Below are 23,467 nucleotides of genomic sequence, written 5' to 3' on the forward strand. Positions count from 1 at the left end.
AAATTGAAGTGATTGCTAAGACAATTTTATAGGTAGTTTAGGTCTCCATTACGGATATATCTAAGGTCATACATTACTGTTGTCGTTTTGGGTGTTATCTAAATAATTGTTAAGTCTGCATTTCATTCCAAGTGCCTATGTTTAAAACTTTGTCAACATGTGTTTTGAATTTAATTTCGATATATTAGTTGGTATAGTAACTTCAAACACACCATTGTATGAATCTACCATATTTGTTCCTTCACTAGAAAAACTTGCTTAAACTAGTCTTACATAATTTTCCCCAGGGCTCTGCAGGGCTGAGATTAGAATGAGGAGAGCAAGGCAAGGTCATCCAAGTATAGGGTCAGATTCTAGCTTTATTTAAAATTTGGATATTTTGTTCATTGTGGATTCTTTTGTATTATTTTTGATTTCTAGAAATACCTCATTAAAATATTTATCTTGATTATACTGAGATTTTTGTTTTGGCAACCCTTAAATTTTGTCTCGGAAGCAAGCGCCTCACTTGCCTTACCCTAGTGCCCGCCCTGGAAAATCTTGTGTGGACAGCAGCCAGACTTTGTCCTTTGCATCTTTTCTCTCCGGGAGCCTCTTACTGTGAAACGCATAGGGAGAATCAAGCTGGGCAGCAAATGCTTGGAAAATGGATGAATGTAGGAGAAAATGACTCTGGGTGATGAGGGTCAATGTTATCCATGTCCACAGGACAGGAAAGACTTCCTGGCCTATAGTATTTCTGAGTGACCAACGTTCCTCTAGGACAGCAGGAGGTTCAGAATGTTCATTATCTCGTTCAATTACCAGCTTTCCCATTTAGTACCCTGAAGCAATGACTAACTGGAGGGTTCACCATCAATAAGGCAGAAAGTATTTATTAAACTCTGAGGACAGATGTAAAGTGGTACTGAGCGCTGTTATAAATACAGCAGAAGCATAGAGCTCAGACACAGATTTCCTCCAGTCACAGTCTATTTGGGCAGGTAAGATGTATACCCTATCGCCTATTGTGGAAAAATTGTGAACTCTAATGGAACATTTCATAAGGTCTGCTAAGCTCCTGAAGAAGGGATAAGACTGAATGACATCAGCCGCCAGTTTGCCAAAGAGTATAGGATTCTATCAAACCCACATTGATTTATACTTTCTATAGGCAGAAGGTGGAAGAAGCAAAACCCCTTGAAGGCAGACGGTATCATTTCCATGAGAATGGCACGTTACAGATCAGTGAGACCACAGAAGAAGATGCTGGGTCCTACTCTTGTTGGGTAGAAAACGCTAAAGGAAAAACAGCAGTCACAGCCAATTTGGATATTAGAAGTAATTTTATTTTGTTTTTACTTTGCATGAATTGTCACATGGCTTCAGTTTTTCATTTTCCCAAGTGAAACAATATGATTTAAGTTCGGGCATCTGTTAAATTTCTTTAGACTGTTTCAAAACTCCTAGATTGGGTTTCATCTAAACGACCTTCACAAGAATTATCGGATTGTCGATGATGTGTCCATGGCTTTATACAATTGTAAGAGGGAACTAGGTGTTCCTGGTGATGGATGACCAGCAATATTTAAAAGTCCTCTATTTTGGTGTATTCCTGTAACTCTATTTTATTTCAGTAACCAGCTCAATGTAATGTCACCAGTATTCAACTCTTTGAACTAAAAATTTCACAAATAAACTCATAAAGGATCAGTTTCGTAAAGACTCCGACATGACAAAGTGAGCAGAGTTTTGTCCTCTTTCTGAGTCATAAACAGCTCTGTATTTTTTCTCTTGTTCAAGCAGCCTGTTTCATTTGTAATTGCTCCCCATAGTTAAGTATGTGCCAAGATACGTCAGTGTCCCAAAGAGGGGCATCTCAGCACCTAGATTCAGGCTTACTGGAACCCAGATCCACAGGCATCAGCAGTATTTTGATCTTAAAATTGCTCAGAGAACCCTTTTCAGGGAAACACAAAGAATAGAAAGATTCTATAGTAAATGGAGGGAGGGTTTGTATTTCCTGTGACAGGTCACTGTCATGGCCTGCTACTACCTCTGCTTAGATAACAGGTACATATTTGTTTAATCATCTGTTTTCACTGCTACCTTAACATTTGTCTCTCTCTCTGCACACACACGCACACCCTTCTTTCCTTCTTTTGTTCTTCCATCGTATTTTTTTCTATACCCTAAGTTACCCAACATGCCAGCCCCATGGACTATATTTTTAAGGCACACTAATATTCACTGATGCCTACTTATAGTGGATGTCTCTCTGCATTTTCAAGTGGTATGTGCAATTTTTTAAATGCTCTTATAACATCAATGAAGATGATTCTTTTTTATACTTTGTAAAACCAACCTAGATCAAAGATAAGCAACTCCGCCAGGTGAAAGATAAGGAGAGTGAAGTCTGGAATCCAAATGAACCTTCACATTCCTATTGCCCAACACAGTGCTTGGCCCAAAGTGGACCTCAAAACTGCTAGTGGCCAGAGAGAAGGCCACGTTCATAAACTTTTGGTCTGTTCTCATGTCCATTGTATATGTAAGGGTTATATAGGAACCGTATCCATGAGAATTAAGGGCATACTTTTCACATATGAAAATGGAATGTCAGGAATGGAATTGAATAAGAGGCTATGCAGCATGAGCTTTGGCGTCTTCCAGCCTTGAGTTCAAATCACAGCTCAGTCCCTTACTAGTCAGAAAATACTAGTATCCTTACTTAATTTCATTTTAGCCTTAAGTTATCTTCTCGGTAAGGTAGAGATATTAATATTCATAGAATTGTTGTAAAATGTCACAATGAATGTAAACTTCTTCACAGAGTCTAGTTAAATGAAATAAGTGCTTATTAAATGGTATCAATTAGTATTCAATGGATTCCTTTAAATTTAGAACTAGGATGTTTAGTAATTCACTTGAAATTAATTCAATTTGATAACCTCTTCAGATTTCATGCTTGGAATATCAAAAACTCAATTTTACTAACACCTCAATTTTTAATCAGTTTCTTGACTAACATATAGATAGCAAATATTAGAACATGATTGTGGAGTTGGAGGTCAGCTCATGAGATTTAGCTTCTGAGAGGATTACCAAGTGCCACATTGGGGTAAAGTATATCTGCCTTTAATATGGTCCTTAAGAGTAAGGATTATATGTTTTGAAACAATTATAAAGAAACAGACATTTTCCAAGACAGCCACGGTACCAACGTTTGAGCTTTATATTGTTTTGTTTTGTTTTCTAACATCTTTATTGGAGTATAATTGCTTTACAATGTTGTGTTAGTTTCTGCTGTATAACAAAGTGAATCAGCTACATGTATACATATATCCCCATATCCCTTCCCTCTTGCATCTCCCTCCCATCCCTCTAGGTGGTCACAAAGCACCAAGCTGATCTCCCTGTGCTTTGCACCTGCTTCCCACTAGCTATCTATCTTACATTTGGTAGTGTATATATGGCAGTGCTACTCTCTCACTTTGTCCCAGATTACCCTTCCCCCTCCCCGTGTCCTCAGGTCCCTTCTCTACGTCTGCATCTTTATTCCTGTCCTGCCCCTACGTTCATGAGATCCATTTTTTTTCTTTCAATTCTGTATATATGGGTTAGCATACAGTATTTGTCTTTCTCTTTCTGACTTACTTCACTCTGTATGACCATCCCTAGGTCCGTCCACCCCACTACAAATAACTCAATTTCGTTTCTTTTTATGGCTGAGTAATATTCCATTGTATATATGTGCCACATCTTCTTTATCCATTCATCTGTAGATGGACACATAGTTTGCTTCCATGTCTTGACTATTGTAAATAGAGCTGCAATGAAGATTGTGGTACATGAATCTTATTGAATTATGGTTTCTGTGGTGTATATGCCTAGTAGTGAGATTGCTGGGTCGTATGGTAGTTCTATTTTTAGCTTTTTGAGTAACCTCCATACTGTCCTACATAGTGGCTGTATCAATTTAGATTCCCACCAACAGTGCAAGAGGGTTCCCTTTTCTCCACACCCTCTCCAGCATTTACTGTTTGTAGATATTTTGATGATGGCCATTCTGAGTGGTGTGAGGTGATACCTCATTGTAGTTTTGATTTGCATTTCCCTAATGATTAGTGATGTTGAGCATCCGTTCATGTGTTTGTTGACAATCTGTATATCTTCTTTGGAGAATTGTCTATTTAGGTCTTCTGCCCATTTTTGGATTGGGTTGTTTGTTTTTTTGATATTGAGCTGCATGAGCTGCTTGTATATTTTGGAGATTAATCCTTTTTGTGTTCCTTCATTGGCAAATATTTTCTCCCATTCTGAGGGTTCTCTTTTTGTCTTGTTTATGGTTTTCTTTGCTGTGCAAAAGCTTTTAAATTTCATTAGGTCCCATTTGTTTATTTTTGTTTTTATTTCCATTTCTCTCGGAGGTGGGTCATAACGGATTTTGCTGTGATTTATGTCATGGAGTGTTCTGCCTATGTTTTCCTCTAAGAGTCTCATAGTGTCTGGCCTTATATTTAGGTCTTTAATACATTTTGAGTTTATTTTGTGTTCGGTGTTGGGAAGTGTTCTAGTTTCATTCTTTTACATGTAGCTGTCCAGTTTTCCCAGCACCACTTATTGAAGAGGCTGTCTTTTCTCCATTGTATATTCTTGCCTCCTTTGTCAAAGATAAGGTGACCGTGTGTGCGTAGGTTTATCTCTGGGCTTTCTATCCTGTTCCATTGATCTATATTTCTTTTTTTGTGACAGTACCATATGGTCTTGATTACTGTAGCTTTGTACTATAGTTTGAAGTTGGAGAGCTTGATTCCTCCAGCTCCATTTTTCTTTCTCAAGATTGCTTTGGCTATTCGGGGTCGTTTGTGTTTCCATACAAATTGTAAAATTTTTTGTTCTAGTTCTGTGAAAAATGCCATTGGTAGTTTGATAGGGATTGCATTGAATCTGTAGATTGCTTTGGGTAGTGTAGTCATTTTCACAATGTTGATTCTTCCAATCCAAGAACGTGGTATTTCTCTCCATCTGTTTGTATCGTCTTTAATTTCTTTCATCAGTGTCTTATAGTTTTCTGCATACAAGTCTTTTGTCTCCTTAGGTATGTTTATTCCTAGGTATTTTATTTTTATTCCTAGGTATTTTATTCATATTATTGATATTACTAATTTACTTTCCAAATATGACTCACTGTAACTCATTCAACAAATATGTATTGAGTACCTACTGTACGCAGGCTCCCTTCTGGGCTCTGGAGTTACTTGAATGAAACAAAACAAGCAAAGCCTCCACGTTCATGGTGCTTATGTTCGCGTTCCACACCTTCATGTTGTTAGTTCATCTATGCATGGGCTTCACCATTTAACCTCAGATTTGAGTTAATAATAAACAAGGTAATAGAAAATTAATTGATTTCCTCTTTATGGTATTTTGATCACATGTCCAGAAGCACCAGACAATTTATATTATTTTCAATATCCCGAGGCATTTGCTTGCTTACACTCTTGGGAAATTGCTATTAATATAATACTTCTACCCAGGTGCCCTGGCTTGGAAGGAATGAAAATAGTAATGACATATGATGTTAGGAAATAACAGTGTGACAAACATTGCATGTGGATTTGACTATCAGTGTTGACCAATTTGGTTGATTAAATTGCAGGCACTTGAGAGCAAAGTAAGCTGTGTTCTATAGCTCTAACTAGTATCTTTATTTTGTAAAAACAGATGCTACAAAACTTAGAGTTTCTCCTAAGAATCCTCGTGTCCCCAGATCACACACACTTGAATTACATTGTGAGAGCAAATGTGACTCACATTTGAAATACAGTTTAAAATTATCCTGGAGTAAAGATGGAGAAGCCTTTGAAATTAATGGCACAGAGGATGGCAGGTATGTAAACTATTTTTTTTAATCTTTATTGGAGTATAATTGCTTTACAATGTTGTGTTAGTTTCTGCTGTACAACAAAGTGAATCAGCTAAATGTATACATTTATCCCCATATCCCCTGCCTCTTGAGCCTACCTCCCACCCCCCAATCCCCCCCCTCTAGGTCATTACAAAACCTTGAGTTGATCTCCCTGTGCTATGCAGCAGCTTCCCACTAGATATCTATTTTACATTTGGTACTATATATATGTCATTGCTACTCTCTCACTTTGTCCCAGCTTCCCCTTCTCCCCGTGTCCTCAAGTCCGTTCTTTATGACTTCATCTTTACTCCTGCCCTACCACTAAGTTCATCAGTACCATTTTTTTAGACTCCATATATATGCCTTAGCATACGGTATTTCTTTTCTCTTTCTGACCTACTTCACTCTGTGTGACAGACTCTAGGTCCATCCACCTCACTTCAAATAACTCAATTTCGTTGCTTTTTATGGCTGAGTAATATTCCATTGTATATATGTGCCACATCTTCTTTATCCATTCATCTGTCGATGGACACGTAGGTTGCTTCCGTGTCCTGGCTATTGTATATAGTGCCACAGTGAACATTGTGGTACATGTCTCTTTTTGAATTATGGTTTTCTCAGGGTATATGCCCAGTAGTGGGATTGCTGGGTCATATGGTAGTTCCGCTTTTAGTTTTTTAAGGAACCTCCATACTGTTCTCCATAGTGGCTGCATCCATTTACATTCCCACCAACAGTGCAAGAGGGTTCCCTTTTCTCCACACCCTCTCCAGCATTTATTGTTTGTAGATTCTTTGATGATGGCCATTCTGACCGATGTGAGGTGATACCTCATTGTGTTTTTGATTTGCATTTCTCTAATGATTAGTGATGTTGAGCATCCTTTCATGTGTTTGTTGGAAATTGGTATGTCTTTAAAGAAAATTACAGGCCAGTATCACTGATGAACATAGATGCAAAACTCCTCAACAAAATACTAGCAAACAGAATCCAACAACACATTAAAAGGATCATACACCATGATCAGGTGGGGTTTATCCCAGGAATGCAAGGATTCTTCAATATACACAAAGCAATCAATGTGATACACCATATTAACAAATTAAAGGATAAATACCATATGATAATCTCAATAGATGCAGAAAAAGAATTTAACAAAACACAACACCTATTTATGGTAGACTATTATAGTATCTCATAATATTTGCTTGGGATTAAACCTTGCATTTGAAAGAAAAATAGTTGTAAAAGTATACACACTGAATTAAAATATAAAAACTGCTTATGACATTTCAGTCTTTAAGGCAGTATTTAAAAGGTCAAACAGTGTACTTGTTTCACTTCCACACGTTTCTCTCCTCATTTTTGCTACCGATTTTTCATGTAACGTGTACCGTCCTGTGAGTGCAGGCAACAGAAACAGCTCCTGTTATTTGAGGAATATTTATTGCATGGGCTTGGGTGCTCACAAAACCGTTGGAAAGAGTGGAGGAGATAGGTCTGTGGGTGCTGCTTACTAAGCTTTTGGGTTCTCGGTGATGTGGCATTGCAGCTGCAATTCACATGTCTGGAAATTGCTGCTGTCTTCACTGCCCCCCCTCACCCCACTGGTTCTCCTGGTGAGTCCAGCACTGCCAGCTCTTATATCTGCCGGAGTCACTGTCAGCTCACAAGGCCCCAGAGGAGCTGCTGCCCATTTCTCTTCTACCTCCCAATCTCATAGGAATTTATCTCATGGGTAGAAGCTAAATCATATCTCAGATCCTTCCCATTGATAATTATTGACAAGTATATTTTTGAGCCTTCCAGCTTCTTTGTAAAGGATATGTAAAAGTGTAGAAGAGGGAATGTAGAGTAAGTGTGACTAGACGCTGACTGGCACTATATTTAAACACTGTTAAGTGTATCAAAGGAAGAGAAAACAGTCAATATTTAATGAATGCATGTGCTGTCTTTTGGAAGCAGAGGACATTCCCCTTCCTTTTGCATTGTTGCTAAGTTAGGGGTTAAAACTTGACCATCCTTGTTCCAAATCTCACCCGCCGTCTTGTTCTTCATCATTCTGAAAAACTAAATCTGAAGATCTTTAGACAGGACTTGCATTCCTTAGGCAAGATGGTGGCAGTGTCATCATTAAGAAGACGGCCACTGGAACCCAGGGGCTTGGGATTGAATCCCAACTTTGTCACTTATTGGGTCTGTGACCTTAGACCAGCTGCCTAACTTTTCTGTGCCTTAGTTTTATTTTCTATAACATAGTTTAGTTCAAAAAAATGGTTTAAGGTCACTTCATCATAGGGTTATTAGGAGTTAACACCAAGCACTTAGAATATACTCAGTCCAGTTTAGCTGTGATGATTCATTCTCCTCATTTCTCTGGTAGTCTTGTCTCATTTCTGTTACCTGCTTGGTCTTTTTTGGTATTTGTGGGTGTGTGTGCCGCTTCTGTATAAAGGCATTGATTGGTTTCACCCTGGGTACTTAATTTATTCCATCTCATCCCTCCTCTGTATTTTATGTTTGTGGAAAGGCAGCATATGTACTGCAACCAGTTGTCAGTGACACAAAAGGAGAATAATTGTTGCTACCTAACAGGCTACACGTTGCAACAGAGATCTTCAGCCTTTGGTTAGGTGTGAGTTGATTTGTCAACTGCTCAGATCCCCCCCAAATTCTCCCTGTTTTGTCAACCGTGTAGTTATTTGGGGTCTTCCGTATAACCTCTGGGTTACAGCCAAGAAGGGAATCTGACTCATGCCTGGTTGGTAATGTGACGTGCATATTTAGGCCCTGAATCCAGACTCTCCAACCAGCCTCTTTGTGTGACTCAGTTTTATAGCTTCTGCAGGACGCTGGGGCTGAACCCAATTGAGCCTCTGGCTCTCTGAGTCACCTAAGTAATGCAGACATTCTTCTAGTTTTCCTTAAGACAGAAGTGATATTTGGGGTGGGCTGGGCTGGGAATGACTGTTGCAGGCTGGTCTTGACTAGAGCCAGGAGCAGACATGGAATTGTAGCAGGGAGTTGAGATCACAGGTATCTGCTAAACTTCTGTAGAACCATTAGTAAGCTCCCATTTCTCACCTTCTGCGGGGACACCTTCTCCTTATCACTAGGCTGGGAACCAGAAGCTTTTACCTAGAAAGTGCTTAGATTTCTGACCCAAAGGCACATAGAGGAAAATGAGAAGTAAAATACCTTCTTCTCTCCCCTTTTGTCCCCTGTTAGGTACAGGGGTGTGATAAGTATTGGAAACTGCTACCCTGGACCATTATACCTGCTGGGTGCCTCATGTTATGTTAGTGCCTCCCATACATGCTTTCCCTCTATGGTGCTCACAGTAAACCTATTACGAAGGCTGAAATGACCTCAAGGAATTGTCTGTGGATTTCTAACCTGCAGGTGGCTCTAGACAGTACAATGTTGTTATGAAAAATGAAATGGAGTGTGGATATGCTATCAAACCACTTTTAAAATTTAGACTGTCCTCAACAAATGTAACGGGGACTGTTCATGACCATAGACAGAGTGAACGACCCAGTCCTGAAGGAGGAGGGATGGCAGAGGGATATGGGACGTGTCCACGTGTCCATGAATAGGAGGTGAGAGGGAAAAGGTGTCAAAAGCACAAGTGCGAGGGCTTTATCTTGGCATCAAGGAAGGGCTTCTTTTTCCCCTCAGAAATGGCAGCAGATGAATGGGGTAGGACTCAGGGTGGGGGATAAGGATGCAGAGGTTATAAGGCATTAGATTAGGCAGAGATTATAAGGATAGAGAAGGGTCTCTTCCTAAGCAAAGAGGAACTAAGGTAATTTGTTCAAGCAGAAAAGCAGGAGGAATGGGAGTTGGGGGCATTAAGAAATGTGATTAGTTACAAGCCAACAATGAATTAAATCAATTTGATTAATATTATTAGTAACACTCTTTGAGCACATAGTAAGCCAGGCTGTATACACAAATCACTTTATGTGTTTTCCCTCATTTACTTCTCCTGAAAAGAAAGAAAATACTGTTATCCCTATTTCTTAAATAAGGTGAATTAGGCTCCAAGTTTTGTGCAAGATTATACAAGTCATAGTTGGTGAAACCGAGCCTCAGACACAGGTCTCCAAAGAAAGCAACATTTTTAATATTGCCTGGAGCGAAATTTGTTACAAGATGGAAAGGAGCAAGAAAACACTGGAGGTTAACATGGTTTGGGGACTAGCGATCTGGATATTTCAGATGAAGGGGATGAGAGGTTGTAGAATGAAGGCAAAGGGAGGTAGTTAAGCAGGTAAAAACGGGGAAAGACTGAGAGGAACAGAGATGAAGAAGAAGCCAGGGAACAGGTTCTATGCAGAGTAGAAACCATTTTTAAAATGTATAATGTGCTTAACAAGGATTTCTTCAAGCAGAATACAGTTGACCTATGATAGAAACATAGTGTAAGACAGAAATAAAGAGTGTGGTCTTAGGCACTGAGAATTTGGAGCTGTTTGTTACTTCAGCACAGCAGAGTGTATCCTTGCTAACACAAATAGTTGTCAGATTTTGATGTGAGCCAGAATTACCTAGGTATCATGTTCAAATGCAGTGGCCCTTGTCCTATTCCCAAAAGTTCTGATTTGGAAACTGGACTGAGCCCAACAAAGGAAATTTTTAATAACCTCCCTGGGTACATCATACCTCCCAGATTTCAAGGACCAGGGGGTCATTCTACCTTGATTAAAATGAGGTACATTTGTGAGTTTTAAAAGACAGTGCGTTACAGAAAAGTTGCCCTTAAGTTGCCCTTTCTTTCTGGCGTGAAGCAGTCCCACACCGGGGTACAAATCTTGGCAAGAAGATTGTAGGCTAGATTTCAGCTCCCCTGGGCCCTCGTGGATGTGCAGGGCACAAACAGCCCTCTTGAAGAGGTTAAATTGTATTTCTTCATCTAAGAAGGTAAACTTTGCAAACTTGTCAGTGTATGTAATATTCTGATATTTGTACCAAATGGACACATAACTAACATGAACTGAGAAACTATGTCAAAGCTTTATCATTAGAATTATAGTGAGATTCTTGCCTAGCAATACCAAGTAGTATTGATTAGCAAATCATTCAGTGATTGGTGGAGGGGCCGACTTTGTCTATAATCAAAGGGCAGAACCATGTTTGACTTTACTACAGTTTTAATTGGTTTTCTATAACTCGAACTTTTCAGCAGCCTATATGAGTTTTATGTTAAGAAACCAAATTACTTAAGATTTTTCCTCCCTCCCCACAAGGAAGACATTGTTTATTTCAATTAAATAGCTCACTGCTGTGAATATATCTCAGATTTAATGGAACTTTATTTTTTTAAAAAATCCTTGAATAGTTATGCTAACAATACATAAGCATAGGGTAAAGGTGTAATTCATTTTTTAAAAATTCATATAGTAAACTCAATTACAAATTGGCAAAAAGAGAACAAATAATAAAAAGCCAAATGATTTGCAAAAAGAAGCACTAGTCTGCCATCTACTGTTCAGATAAGTCACAGAGTTCACTTTTTATCCCATCTTAAAGTGCATTCAGTGTGGGAGGTGGAAGGATGGAGAAAAGAGAAAGTTGTCAAAAATAGAGATTGCCAGACTTCATCTCAGATTGTGGTTCTGCAGAACTGGGGTGTGATTCAGGAATCTGCCTTTGTAAGAAGCACCCAAGTTGATCCTATGTAGGTGGTTCCCTAAACATACCTTAAGAATGACTCAAATTTATCTTAGCTATTGTGAGGCATGGTACACTCTTCAGACACACCAGGCAAGACGGTTCCATCACTGACCCATGAATCACAGATGGTTGGATTTGGTAATTTAAAAACCAACCAACCAACCAACCTGATCCCTTTCATGACTTGTAGACATTTGTGTGTGCTTGAATAATACTTCCAGTTTTCAAGTATGGCATTCTCTAATAAAATTTACATTATGGGACAAGTTTTTTTTTTTTTAATTCTTCCTTAAATTGCTTTCTATGGGGAATATTTAGTTTTGAAAGGATTACTTTTCTATTGTTTCTGTTTGTTTCATCCTCATCATAGACTCACTTTTTTCCTGGTAGGATAATTATTGATGGAGCTAATTTGACTATATCTAATGTCACCGTAGAAGACCAAGGTGTATACTCGTGTTCAGCTCACACTGCTCTAGATAGCACTGCTGCTATGACTCAAGTAACTGTCCTTGGTAAGTGCACTAACGAATAAAGAAATCTTTGTTCAGTTCTTTTCCATTACCGATTAAATTCCACTGTTCTTAGGCAATTAAACCAATGATTATTTAAGCCCGTACACATTTATTGTTAGTTTGAAATTTTCAATTAAAGAGTGACCCTACTTTCGAATGCTTTCGCCTCTTCTGGTTCTAAAGAAGTTAATTGACGCTTAACTTCTTTTCTCTACTTGGGTAATGTTGCCAGAAGCGGTGGGAGGTAGGTGATGCTATCAGCAGAAAGAAAACTGAAGCATGCTTGAGTTCCCAGGACCCTTGAGCTACACTTTCCTAGTGCACAGAGAAATGTGGCTAAGGAATGGAGACGGGCTAGCATGGAGGGGTCAGGGTAGGGGCCCAGTGGTGATTAAACACTGGCCCTGCCCTAAACCAGTGGCCTAGACCGAGCTCAGCTCCCAGGGTCCCAGGAACAGGGGGAGGGAGGGACTTCAAGGGTTCTTCTGCAAAGAAAGGCCTCTGATTTTTTTAAATAATAATGCTGATTAGAAAACAATGTGCCCAACTCACTGGTGTAATCAATGCAATTACCCCTGCAGTTACCCATGTTGCTAGCTCTTAGACCATCTGTTGGATAGCTCTCCTAGTTTCCCTTCCAGATTCACCGTCCACCAGCTCTCTGAATCTGGAAACCTGACCTGTGTGGACACCAACAAGCCACCTACCCTCAAGCTTTCACTCGGTTCAGCCACCGGGGAGCCCTGGCAGCAGAGGCGGTTGGGGGAGAGTGTGTTTTTTCTGGATAATCCCTCCCTGCAGGCTGGCTGTGTGTGTCCCTCTGCCAAAGTCACTGATTCTCTCAGAGGCTTTGTCCACACAGCTCTCTCTGATGGGATTCCAGTAACTGCCCTGCCCACCCCTCACCCCCCACCCTGGATATCCCGCTCACATCTTTTGAAAGAGTCTTGATTAGAATCTCTTTGAAGTACCCTAACTTGTGTGAACTGTTTACTCTCTGCTGTGCTGGGACTCTGACTGATAAAGACATTTTTACAGTTTTCTCTCATAGTTCTGTTTCAGTGGGCACCATTTAGTTTTCCTTGAGTTTGCTGATAGTTCTTAGAAGAGGTTTGATTTGGCCTAAACACCTTTACCATATGTCTAGATTAATCCTGATTATTAACAGGTATCTGTATCTTTAGCGCTTTGGTGGCTGGGATTCACAGGTAGGTTGCCTACCATGGGTACAGGCTGAGAGGAAAGAATTCAGTCTCTTTTGAGGTAGGCTGGTGAAAAATGAGTAAATAGGCAGGTTCTCTCCTAGTGAAGCAAATGGCCACTATATTTTAAGTGAGATAAATGAAGCGAAGCAAATGGCCTTAAATAAGATGCTACTATTGGCCCCATTAGATGCTACTTTCATTGTCTCCTCTGAGAAAAGATGAATGTCCTTGAATACATGGGAGAATTGAAACCAAAGTTTGGAAGTTAGGATCATTAGGGATCACTTTTTTTTTTACTGTTCCTTTTATTTTTAAAGTACCAGAAATTTCCAAGTACTTTAGCACTTAAAATTTGTCATCGCCTACTCAATTTTCTAGTCTCTGTCACAACATTCAGTGCCATATCTTCCTCTTCCAGTATAAACGCCCTTCCTATTCTTCTGAACTCCAGGCCAACAGAGTATAAAAGTTGCTATAAGATACTGATAACTCACTGTTACAAATTAAAATAAAAATCCAAACCATGTAGAAAAGAAAGCCTGAGTTCATGTTCTCTTATTTTCCTGTAGTCATAGGGCCTAAATTTATTGCTCTAATATGATAATTAGATGCATGGTTGAAGTGATAATATATTTTTCACTTAATTATTTAGTCACAAAACATTTATGTGCAAGGCATTGTGGGTGGTGAAAAAATTAATAAAATATGGTTCCTACTCTGGAAGATCCGTTTAGTCGCATACAGGAGATGAACCAGGCATATAAAGAAGCATATGAGCTGGAAGATACTGGTCTCCTTGATCAAGTTCATGTTTCTCAAAATTCATTGTTCATGATATCTACCAGGACATTTGTTTAGAAATGCAGACTCCTGGGCCCAGCTCTTTCAGTAAGCCAGAGAAATAGGTCCCAGAAATCTTCATCATTAATAACTACTCCTAAAAAAAAAATTCTGATGCCGATGGTCAAAGATGGCCCCTTGAGAACTGGGAATCACCACAGAGTGAGGTAAATACAGTAGGGCAGGAATGTACAGATGTGAAGGAAGCTGCATTTGTTTTTTGGTTTTTTTTTTTTTTAACATCTTTATTGGAGTATAATTGCTTTACAATGGTGTGTTAGTTTCTGCTTTATAACAAAGCAAATCAGCTATACATATACATATATCCCCATATCTCCTCTCTCTTGCATCTCCCTCCCACCCTTCCTTCCATTTGAAATAGAACCAGAAAGATTGGTGAGATTTGGCAGTTCAGAGTGGAGACAGGGGCCCCGAGGGGAAGGGGGCTTGCAATGTGCCTGAGTGAGGAAGTGGGATCGACAAAGGCAATAATCTGCCTTCTCCTCACCGTCATTTTTCATTATTAATCAGATGTTCCGGATCCGCCAGAAAACCTTCACTTGTCTGAAAGACAGAACAGAAGTGTTCGGCTGACATGGGAGGCTGGAGATGATCACAACAGCAATATTAGCGGTAGGGAAGACTTGGGATAACTGTAGTTTCCAGAGTTAATATTAAAGCCATTAATACCACCAAGGGTGGGTTATCCTTAGAACATCCTTTAAAATGTTTAATATTGTATATAAATCTTAGTATAACTTAAACATTCTCAATCCATTCTAATGTGTTTTTCTATGTTCCTACTGCCAGAGTATATTATAGAATTTGAAGGAAACAGAGAGGAACCTGGAAGGTGGGAAGAATTGACTAGAGTCCAAGGAGAGGAAACAACAGTCATGTTATCTTTGGCTCCGTATGTGAGATACCAGTTCAGGGTCATAGCCGTGAATGAAGTAGGGAGAAGCCAGCCTAGCCAGCCATCAGACCATCATGAAACACCCCCAGCAGGTATGTAAGTTCACACCTCAACTTCCTAACAAGTTTTAGTCTGTCGCATCTTTGAACAAATGCGGTGGGGGAGGGAAAGGATTGATAACCTGGTGTAGGATTTTAGATTTCTCCCAGTAGAGAGCTTGAATAGTTCTGTAAACTTAACAGCACACAATTTAAAGTACATCAGTCTCAAAAGTCGTATGTAAATGTTTGATAGATAGCAGGATATTACAAGGAGGTACATGAACAAGCATTACTCTGAGTAACTTCTGATAGCTAAGTATTGTGTTAAAATCAGGTACCATAAAGTAAGTTCTAAATCGAAGTTCAGTATATAGGGAGAAAGTCAACTTTCTCTCTTTATTTTTCTCCTCATTTCAACTTCCTGAAATAAAACATTTGACATGTTATAGGCAGCTTGTTAAATTTTCATTGCATCTAGTGTCATTAATTTTATCCATTTAGTGTATTTTTGTATCTCAATAGCTAAACGAATATCTAATACCTATCTAAATTCCCAAGATGCTTTTTAAAAAAATTCTCAAGAATGAGCATGCTGTAGTAGTGTATACAGAATTCAAACTATAATATTGTAAGAATGAGACTTACATAATGTTATAAACCAAAAAAATAATGACAGCGCTGACATTTGTATTACTGAATTGGGATTGGTTATCAATGTGGTCATAGCCTGGTTTTTTTTCCTCTGGCTGAAATAAATATGCTAGGATAGAATTCCCTTTTAGGATTGAGAAAAATCAAGGGGAGATAATAACTGAATCAGGTACTTGTATGATTTTAGTATAAATTCATCTTGGCACTAAACTCCATACTTAGCCCTTTTTTATAAAATGGATCCATCTGAATATATTTCATGGGCACGTTAACTGCTGTTCCCTATTTGATGCCCCTAAAACTTGGCTGTTGATATTAATACATGATCTTTAATTTTATTCACTTAGAGGCAAATATTCACAGCAAAATTTCTAACAATAATTCTAATAGAAAAAGTAAAGCAGATTTAAAACTAAAAATGTATATTTTAATAGTGGGTTTAGATTTTTAAAAGCAGGTTTAAAATTTAAAGAGCAGGGTTAAAATGAAGACAGGTAAAGAAAACCTTCCACTCTCCATTGAATAATCACTATATCACTCCATGAACACGATTTTACTCCCTGAAGTAAAATATATATTTCAAAGCTGCCTTATGTGAGATGACAGATGTGTTAACTAACATTATTGTGGTGATCATTTCACAATATACACATATAAATATTATATATATGTGATATATATACATTCTAAAATCATTATGTTGTACACCTTAACATTGTGTTAACTTACACAATGTTATGTGCCAATTATATCTCAGTACAGCTGGGGAAAAAAAGAAAACTGCCGTAAGTCTTTTTTCAAACTGGGCCAGATAGAAATAAACAAATATAATCAAAGTTTTTAAAAATCTGTTTTTTGTGGGAGGAGGGATGATATGATGATTTATCTATGGACCATACAGTGGGAAAAAGTAATTTTAATACTTGTAATTTTTCAGCTCCAGACAAGAATCCACAAAACATAAGGGTTCAAGCTTCTCAACCCAAGGAAATGATTATCAAATGGGAGGTGAGAATTCTTTCTGTGTTATTTATTACCTTTGTGTGTTTTTCCTTTTTTTAGGTCCGCATGCTAAGTATGATGATAGAATAATATCTTTTAAGAACAAAGGGCTAAGATTTGTATATTTTATAAAAATATTTTATTTGTATATTTTAAAGATCATCATGATTAGAATGTTGTGAAATAGAGTTTAACAGTGGTAGATAATTGAAGAAAGGTTACACAGGTTGATTTCGTTATAATCCATCCCCCAAAGTTTACAATTCCTAATATTTTTATTACCAATATTCTAAATCGTCTCCCATTCAAAGAAATACTGAAAGTCTTTCGGTAAATTTTGGTACATAGGCTAATAAAGATTATTCATATCAAAAGGATGACTCGCAAGGAATAGTCACCACTTACTAAGCACTATTAGGCATTTTGCATACTCATTTCAAATTCTGAGAACAGTGTTATCAAGAGAGCATCATTAATACTCTGTTCTAGATACAGAAACTGAGGTCCAGGCTGATAGATAGACTGGCCCATCACCACACAACTAGAAATCAACAGAGCTAGGATTTCAACATGAATATCTTTGGATTTCAAACCCTACTCATTTTCTCTTTATATACATCTCTGTTAAAAGTTATTAAAATAGACTTTCCTCCTTGAATTTGGCATAAAATCTTATATCTGCTCAGATGACTTTAATTTTTTTGAATGTCATTTCTAAATTTCTTCTGTAATAGTGGAAAGCTGTTTTCCCCTTCTATTTGACATGTTTGATGAACAAGTATTTTAACTTACTTGAAAGTAGATTCCCATCCAAAGATTCTGATTAATAACAGTTTTCTGACATTGAATTCATTGAATTTTACAAACATTTTTGAATGTATGCTGGAATATATTAATTTATTTCCACACCTCATTTCAGATGTGATTTTCTGAATAATTTTAGAATGTACAAAGTTTGATTTCCTTTTTTCTTCATCATATATTGGTCTTATATGACAACATTGCCCATACCTGCAAAATATGGAGTCAGTAATTTTACGTCAGAACTAACCCTTTATTCCCATTTCAGTGAAATTAAGTTTTACACATTTGAAACAAAAATTGGTAATATACAGAGACTAAATATATTCAAGAATATTATTATTTTCTTGAATATGTGGCCATAAATAGCTGCTACCACATTGTCCTGATGATTATTTAATTTAGAATTTGAGATTATGGTAGTATCTTATTCTTTTAGAGTATCACTTCTTCTTTTAAATTCCATGGAAATTTCTGTAAGAGAGATGATATAACTGATTGATTAGATGACAGTAATAGTGTATCATTACCAGGTTAGATCCTCAAAGAAGTATACCATTTTCCACTAACATAAGCTCCTTAATCCTCACCACTCCTCTGGGAGGGCTACAGTAGCTCCAGGGTATCAGCATGACATTCTGTCCAGAGAAGCTGGGACTGTCAGTTTAGTGACCTTATCCAGATGCCATGCCCTGAGTCAGTAATGAAAAGGGGGCAGGAATCTGCAGTCCTTCTTACTGATGATCTTATTCATAAATCACTCTTCTCCCCTGCCCCAAAGATATATAAGACTGATTACTAATGCTCTCTTCTTGGAAGAATAGGATTATACCACGAAAGTGTTTACAATTTGTCTTTGAAGAGTAAATGACATGTAATTTAATAATTAATTGACCAAAGGAAGAAAGTACTCAGATTTGGAACTATGTTGACAATTATATTCATAATATATTCCATTGTGTTTCATATCATTTTGAAATGTCAGAGATCTAACAACTCTAAGCACAACCAGTGAAGTTTAAGTACATTTACTCATCAGTTACTGTTTTGCATCGATTATCGTGTAAAAAGGAGTTAAATGCCAGATAATTCCCCAAGTTGACAAGCGCACACTGTGAACGTATTACCAGATCCCATCCAAAGACTGACTCACAAAATAATTCCTGTCTACAAGATAATGACCAGAGAGAACCAATTTGTTTAAAAAAAAAAAAAAAAACTTTCACAAAAGGGTTAAATAGGAACAGACTAGTTGTCCCTAATTTTTGTTTGTTTTATGTTTTCTTTTTAGCATTAAATATGAATAAAAGCAATGTATTATGAGGTCCTTGGTTTATTTATGGCAATTAAAAAAAAGTCTTTGTTCTCCTGGAATGTATAATCTAGTTGGAGAGACAGACGATAAGCAAATACATGAGAAATAAAACAATACCATTTTGAAAAATTCAGTGGAGGAAAATAATATACAGACTTTTGTATGTAGCTTGTTAATGAATATGCATTTACTCATTGAATGGGTGAACCTTATATTACAGTCAAAAATGAATTTCAGTTTATTTTATTTAGCTCATGTTCTATTATATATGAATTATCTTTATAAATGTGTCACATTAAATATTAAGGATACAAAATTTTTTTAATGTATTAAATTTGAACTTACGGATAGAACTAGTCTTTTTAGTTAGCATTATCTTCTAAGATTCACTTCTCTTATATTAGGTAGGTCATGACTCACTCACATGTTTTAAGTGTTAAAAAATGATAATATTCCTATCCCTCAAAACAGAAAAAGAGCCCCCTGCACCCTGATTGGTTAAATAATTATACCATGATGAGTCTTGCTTGACTTTTCCCTTTGTTCTTAGATGTAAATTTATTTATGTTAAATTTGAACTTCTATAAAATAGCAAATTTCTAATCTCAAAGACTCCAGAAAACAGATGAACAAAAACAAAACAAACAAACAAACAAAAACCCAATTCACTAATGTTCGGGAAATAGGAACTGCTTCAGTTACCTGATTATATGATCAAAGCCAAGTTGTTTCACTCCTAAAGGACCTAGGATTTATTATTTCTACTGCAAGTATAATAAGAAAGTCCACCACCTTTCAAATGAATTTAGGCAGTACAGAAAATCCGTCCAGTTTCTAGATGAGTCATTATAACCTTTGCTTTGTTCATAGATCTCTTTGAAAATACGATAGAAGTATAGTTTTGCTCTAGAAAGTTATACATAGAAAGTTTTCCTAACAGTTTCACGGCTTTTCAGACCCTTTGAAGGGCACTCATGGACCCCATCTAGAGATGCCTAGCCATCAAGTTAAGAACCTCTTTTATAGAGATTCCTTCCTTCCGAGCAGCTTCATGAGCAGAGGGGAGGCTGGTGGTCTTTACCTACCAGTCACCTCCCTGGCTCCGTATTGCTCCTCTGGTCTGTTATCTTTAGTGGGGACCTATCTGAGAATTTGCTGAGGTTTTGCTGTCCACTGTCTGAAAGCCAAATACGAAGTATTCCTGCAGTTTCTTTGGGAGCCTAGGCACCAAGGAGGCTGGCGATTTAGGTAAGATTTTTCTTAAAAGTGTTGCCTCTGGTGGCACAGTTAGTTTTAAGTTTTTCCAGAGAGCTTTATCAAATGTAACTATCTTTCTTGAAGCAAAACGTGTAAATTGAATAATAGTATTTGTACACATTTATTGTCACTTGGGACTAAAGGAAATTGTAATTGCAGATTGTAGTATGGAACTAAAAGCTTGTGGCCTGATTTATCCAGGCAATGCTAAAGCCTCCAGTGAATTTATATCTATATGAGAGTAGAAGATATCTTGGGGCAAAACTTGGAAAGCAAAACATAAACAATGACTATGAAAATCTCAGGAAGTTTTTGTTTTGATATTTTTTCCTCCTAGCTAATTTAAGTATTCGCCCTGGAATAAGCTTAGACTTAAAATTATTTTGCTGATTTAGTGTATACTTTCAACTTAATTCCATCCAATCCGTCTAACAAGTATTTTAGTAAAGCAGACTGAGTCCAGAAGCATTGTAAATTCTGTAAGAACACTATATATGATATTATTGAATCACTTGCATATACAGACAAAACTACTATTTATATAAGTGACCCTTATAAATCTATGACTAAAATCACATTTTTAATGTATTCTGTGTAACTGATTCACTTAAATGAACATTCCCATTTTTATGATATTAAACAGATGGTTTAAATCACATTGATGTTTTTTGAATTAAAGTACTGTTCGATTAAAAACTGGAGTGGAAATAACCAATTCCTATATGAGAAATTCTTCCATTATATATTTCTATACAGCAAAATAAAGTGGAGGGTGGGAAGCGCTTTCTCATAAAAGAAATAGAAAGAGAATGGGCAAGGAGCTGGGGAAATATTTTATTGTAGAGAGGAGTACATCTTCTGGGTACTAATGTATAAAAATGCATGTTATTCAAAAATATTTACTTGCTGTCTCTCTTTTCTTGGAAGGAAGATGGAGGAGGATGGAGGGAGTCAGGTAGAAAGAGTTCTGACTGAAAAGCCATGGAAAAAATCCCATTTACATCCCTGGAATTCATGGCCATGTCCTTTTTATTTCTGCAACTTCTCTGCGAGTGGAAAAAACACCAAAACAGAATATAGAACAAAGTGTAAACAAAAGCTAAAACCCTCTGTGGAATCTCTTAGTAAATTCTTTCATATGTGAACTGTTAGGCATAATCCAGGCATCTAAATTGTGAGAGTCTCTACTTGGGGAGGTAAGGGAGTAACTTTCAAGGTTAAATTTACAGAATGACAACATTTTTCACAAGTATTTCCAAACCAAAGAGGGGGACTGAAGATCTCCCAAGAAATGATACCTTTATTGCAACGTTTCTTGGGCCACTTAGGGTGGCTTCTGTGTCTCTGACTCAGCATATCTGTGATCACACGAGATGAGTGTGGCCTTCTGTTTCAGCCTCTGAAACCCATGGAGCAGAATGGACCTGGACTGGAGTACAGAGTGACCTGGAAACCACAGGGAGCCCCGGTGGAGTGGGAGGAAGAAACAGTCACAAACCACACCCTGCGGGTGATGACGTCTGCTGTCTATGCTCCATATGATGTCCAGGTCCAAGCCATCAATCACCTGGGCTCTGGCCCTGAGCCTCAGTCAGTGATTCTGTATTCTGGAGAAGACTGTAAGTGGTGCACCTGAAACCCCAAGTACTTAATAATAGTTTCTCTCAAGTATATTACACTCTGTCGATGAATATTTTTGAGCGACTACTGCATGCAAAGTGGATGTACTAGCTGTAGGAGATAAAAAGACATACAACACACGGTTTCTCCTCCAGGGTTGACCGCAGGAGAGTTGATCAGTCAGTATAGGGTGGTAAGGAAGAATGTTGAAAGGTTTAATTTTATTCAGTTTCCCAAAAAAGCTATTTCTATCATGAAAATCAAAGACTTGGAATCAGCAGTGCCTACAGTTAAGCAGCATAACTGTCATAAGGTTTCCAATCACATCTACCCTTACTTGTCAGGGACTTCCTAATAGCTGTCTGCTGTCGCACCCTGGCCTCAGAGCTGGAGCTTTCCTAATGAAGATGAGGTGCACACCCAGATTTGCCTATGGAATCTCACGTGAGCACATGCACACACACACACAGAGTTTTGAGGTACTGGTGATATGATCTTATTAAATATTTATACCATAATAACAGCTGCAAATAAATTATTGGAAAAAGGAAAGACTGCATTCCAAATCTGTACACGGTAGGAGTTATTCTCATTGTTCTTGCAGTATCCAAAGTAATATTTTGATCCAAGAATAGAAGAAGGTCTAGTTCACCTGCTACCTAAATTCTCACTACACAGGACTTCTCACTGTGAACTAATATATTAGTCTTGGCTGTGGTGGGTTTGGTTTATTCGCATGTAGTTAGCTCCCCTGTAGAATGGGGATAATAATACCACTTTATAGGGTGGTTCTAACAATGATGTGAGCCAGTCCAGTATAGGCCCTCAGCACAGTGTCTGACACACAGAATATGCTCAATTAATGTCAGCTCTTCTTATGAATATTAGATTCATCGAACTCCCAAGTAATTTTAGTTATATTATTAATTTAGCTCACATGTTTCCAGAGGCAGATGCCCACAGAAAATTTTACTGGCCCGTGTTTCCAGTTACATTGCCCACACTGTATCCATCTGAAGGGGGGCTTTTCTCAGTGTGGTCCAGGCTCTCCTCTTCTCTAGAAACCTATTTGGACCCTGAAACTCTTCTGTAATGAGAAACTCTTGGTTCCATTTGCAATTGATTTGAGACAAGTGTTTTCCTCAGATTAAAAAACATGAAAGATCACCTTTTGGAAATGATCTTAATGATCGTGCTTGGAGATTACTGAAAGCTAATCCTTCTTATGTGCTTAACAGATCCTGATACAGCTCCAGTGATCCATGGGGTGGATGTGATAAACAGCACATTAGTTAAAGTTACTTGGTCAACAATTCCAAAGGAAAGAGTACATGGACATCTGAAAGGATATCAGGTTTTTATCATAGATTTTCTTCTTCTCACTGTGGAATTAATAGATTTCCTGTAAATAAGAACTGATTCCAGAAGAAGCCAAAAGAGAATGTGTCACCACGGCTGATGTGTTAAAGCGTTCCTATTTTCATTGCAGGTAAATTGGTGGAAAACAAAAAGTCTGTTGGATGGAAGAACATATCCTAAAGAAGTAAACATTCTGAGATTTTCAGGACAAAGAAACTATGGAATGGTTCCTTCCCTAGATGCCTTTAGTGAATTTCACTTAACAGTCTTAGCCTATAATTCCAAAGGAGCTGGTCCAGAGAGTGAGCCTTATATATTTCAAACACCAGAAGGAGGTGAGAGAATAACGATGTAGAATAACGATGTATTT

The 23,467-nt window shown here is 37.7% G+C and overlaps 1 protein-coding gene across 7 annotated transcripts in view; it reads left to right on the forward strand.

The window, feature by feature from the left end:
* Positions 1-23,467, forward strand: part of CHL1 (cell adhesion molecule L1 like) — a 199,178-nt gene that overhangs the window by 160,360 nt on the left and 15,351 nt on the right. For all 7 annotated transcript variants that reach the window (XM_019947567.3, XM_019947571.3, XM_019947570.3 and 4 more), the window contains exons 13-21: positions 1,154-1,320; positions 5,707-5,872; positions 11,966-12,090; positions 14,667-14,768; positions 14,946-15,143; positions 16,681-16,751; positions 21,515-21,737; positions 22,977-23,092; positions 23,228-23,432. In XM_019947567.3, the coding sequence (XP_019803126.1) occupies positions 1,154-1,320; positions 5,707-5,872; positions 11,966-12,090; positions 14,667-14,768; positions 14,946-15,143; positions 16,681-16,751; positions 21,515-21,737; positions 22,977-23,092; positions 23,228-23,432 (1,373 nt within the window). The remainder of the gene's footprint in view (positions 1-1,153; positions 1,321-5,706; positions 5,873-11,965; positions 12,091-14,666; positions 14,769-14,945; positions 15,144-16,680; positions 16,752-21,514; positions 21,738-22,976; positions 23,093-23,227; positions 23,433-23,467) is intronic.

The sequence above is a fragment of the Tursiops truncatus genome, chromosome 10 (genome assembly GCF_011762595.2).
Source record: "Tursiops truncatus isolate mTurTru1 chromosome 10, mTurTru1.mat.Y, whole genome shotgun sequence".
Lineage (NCBI taxonomy): Eukaryota > Metazoa > Chordata > Mammalia > Artiodactyla > Delphinidae > Tursiops > Tursiops truncatus.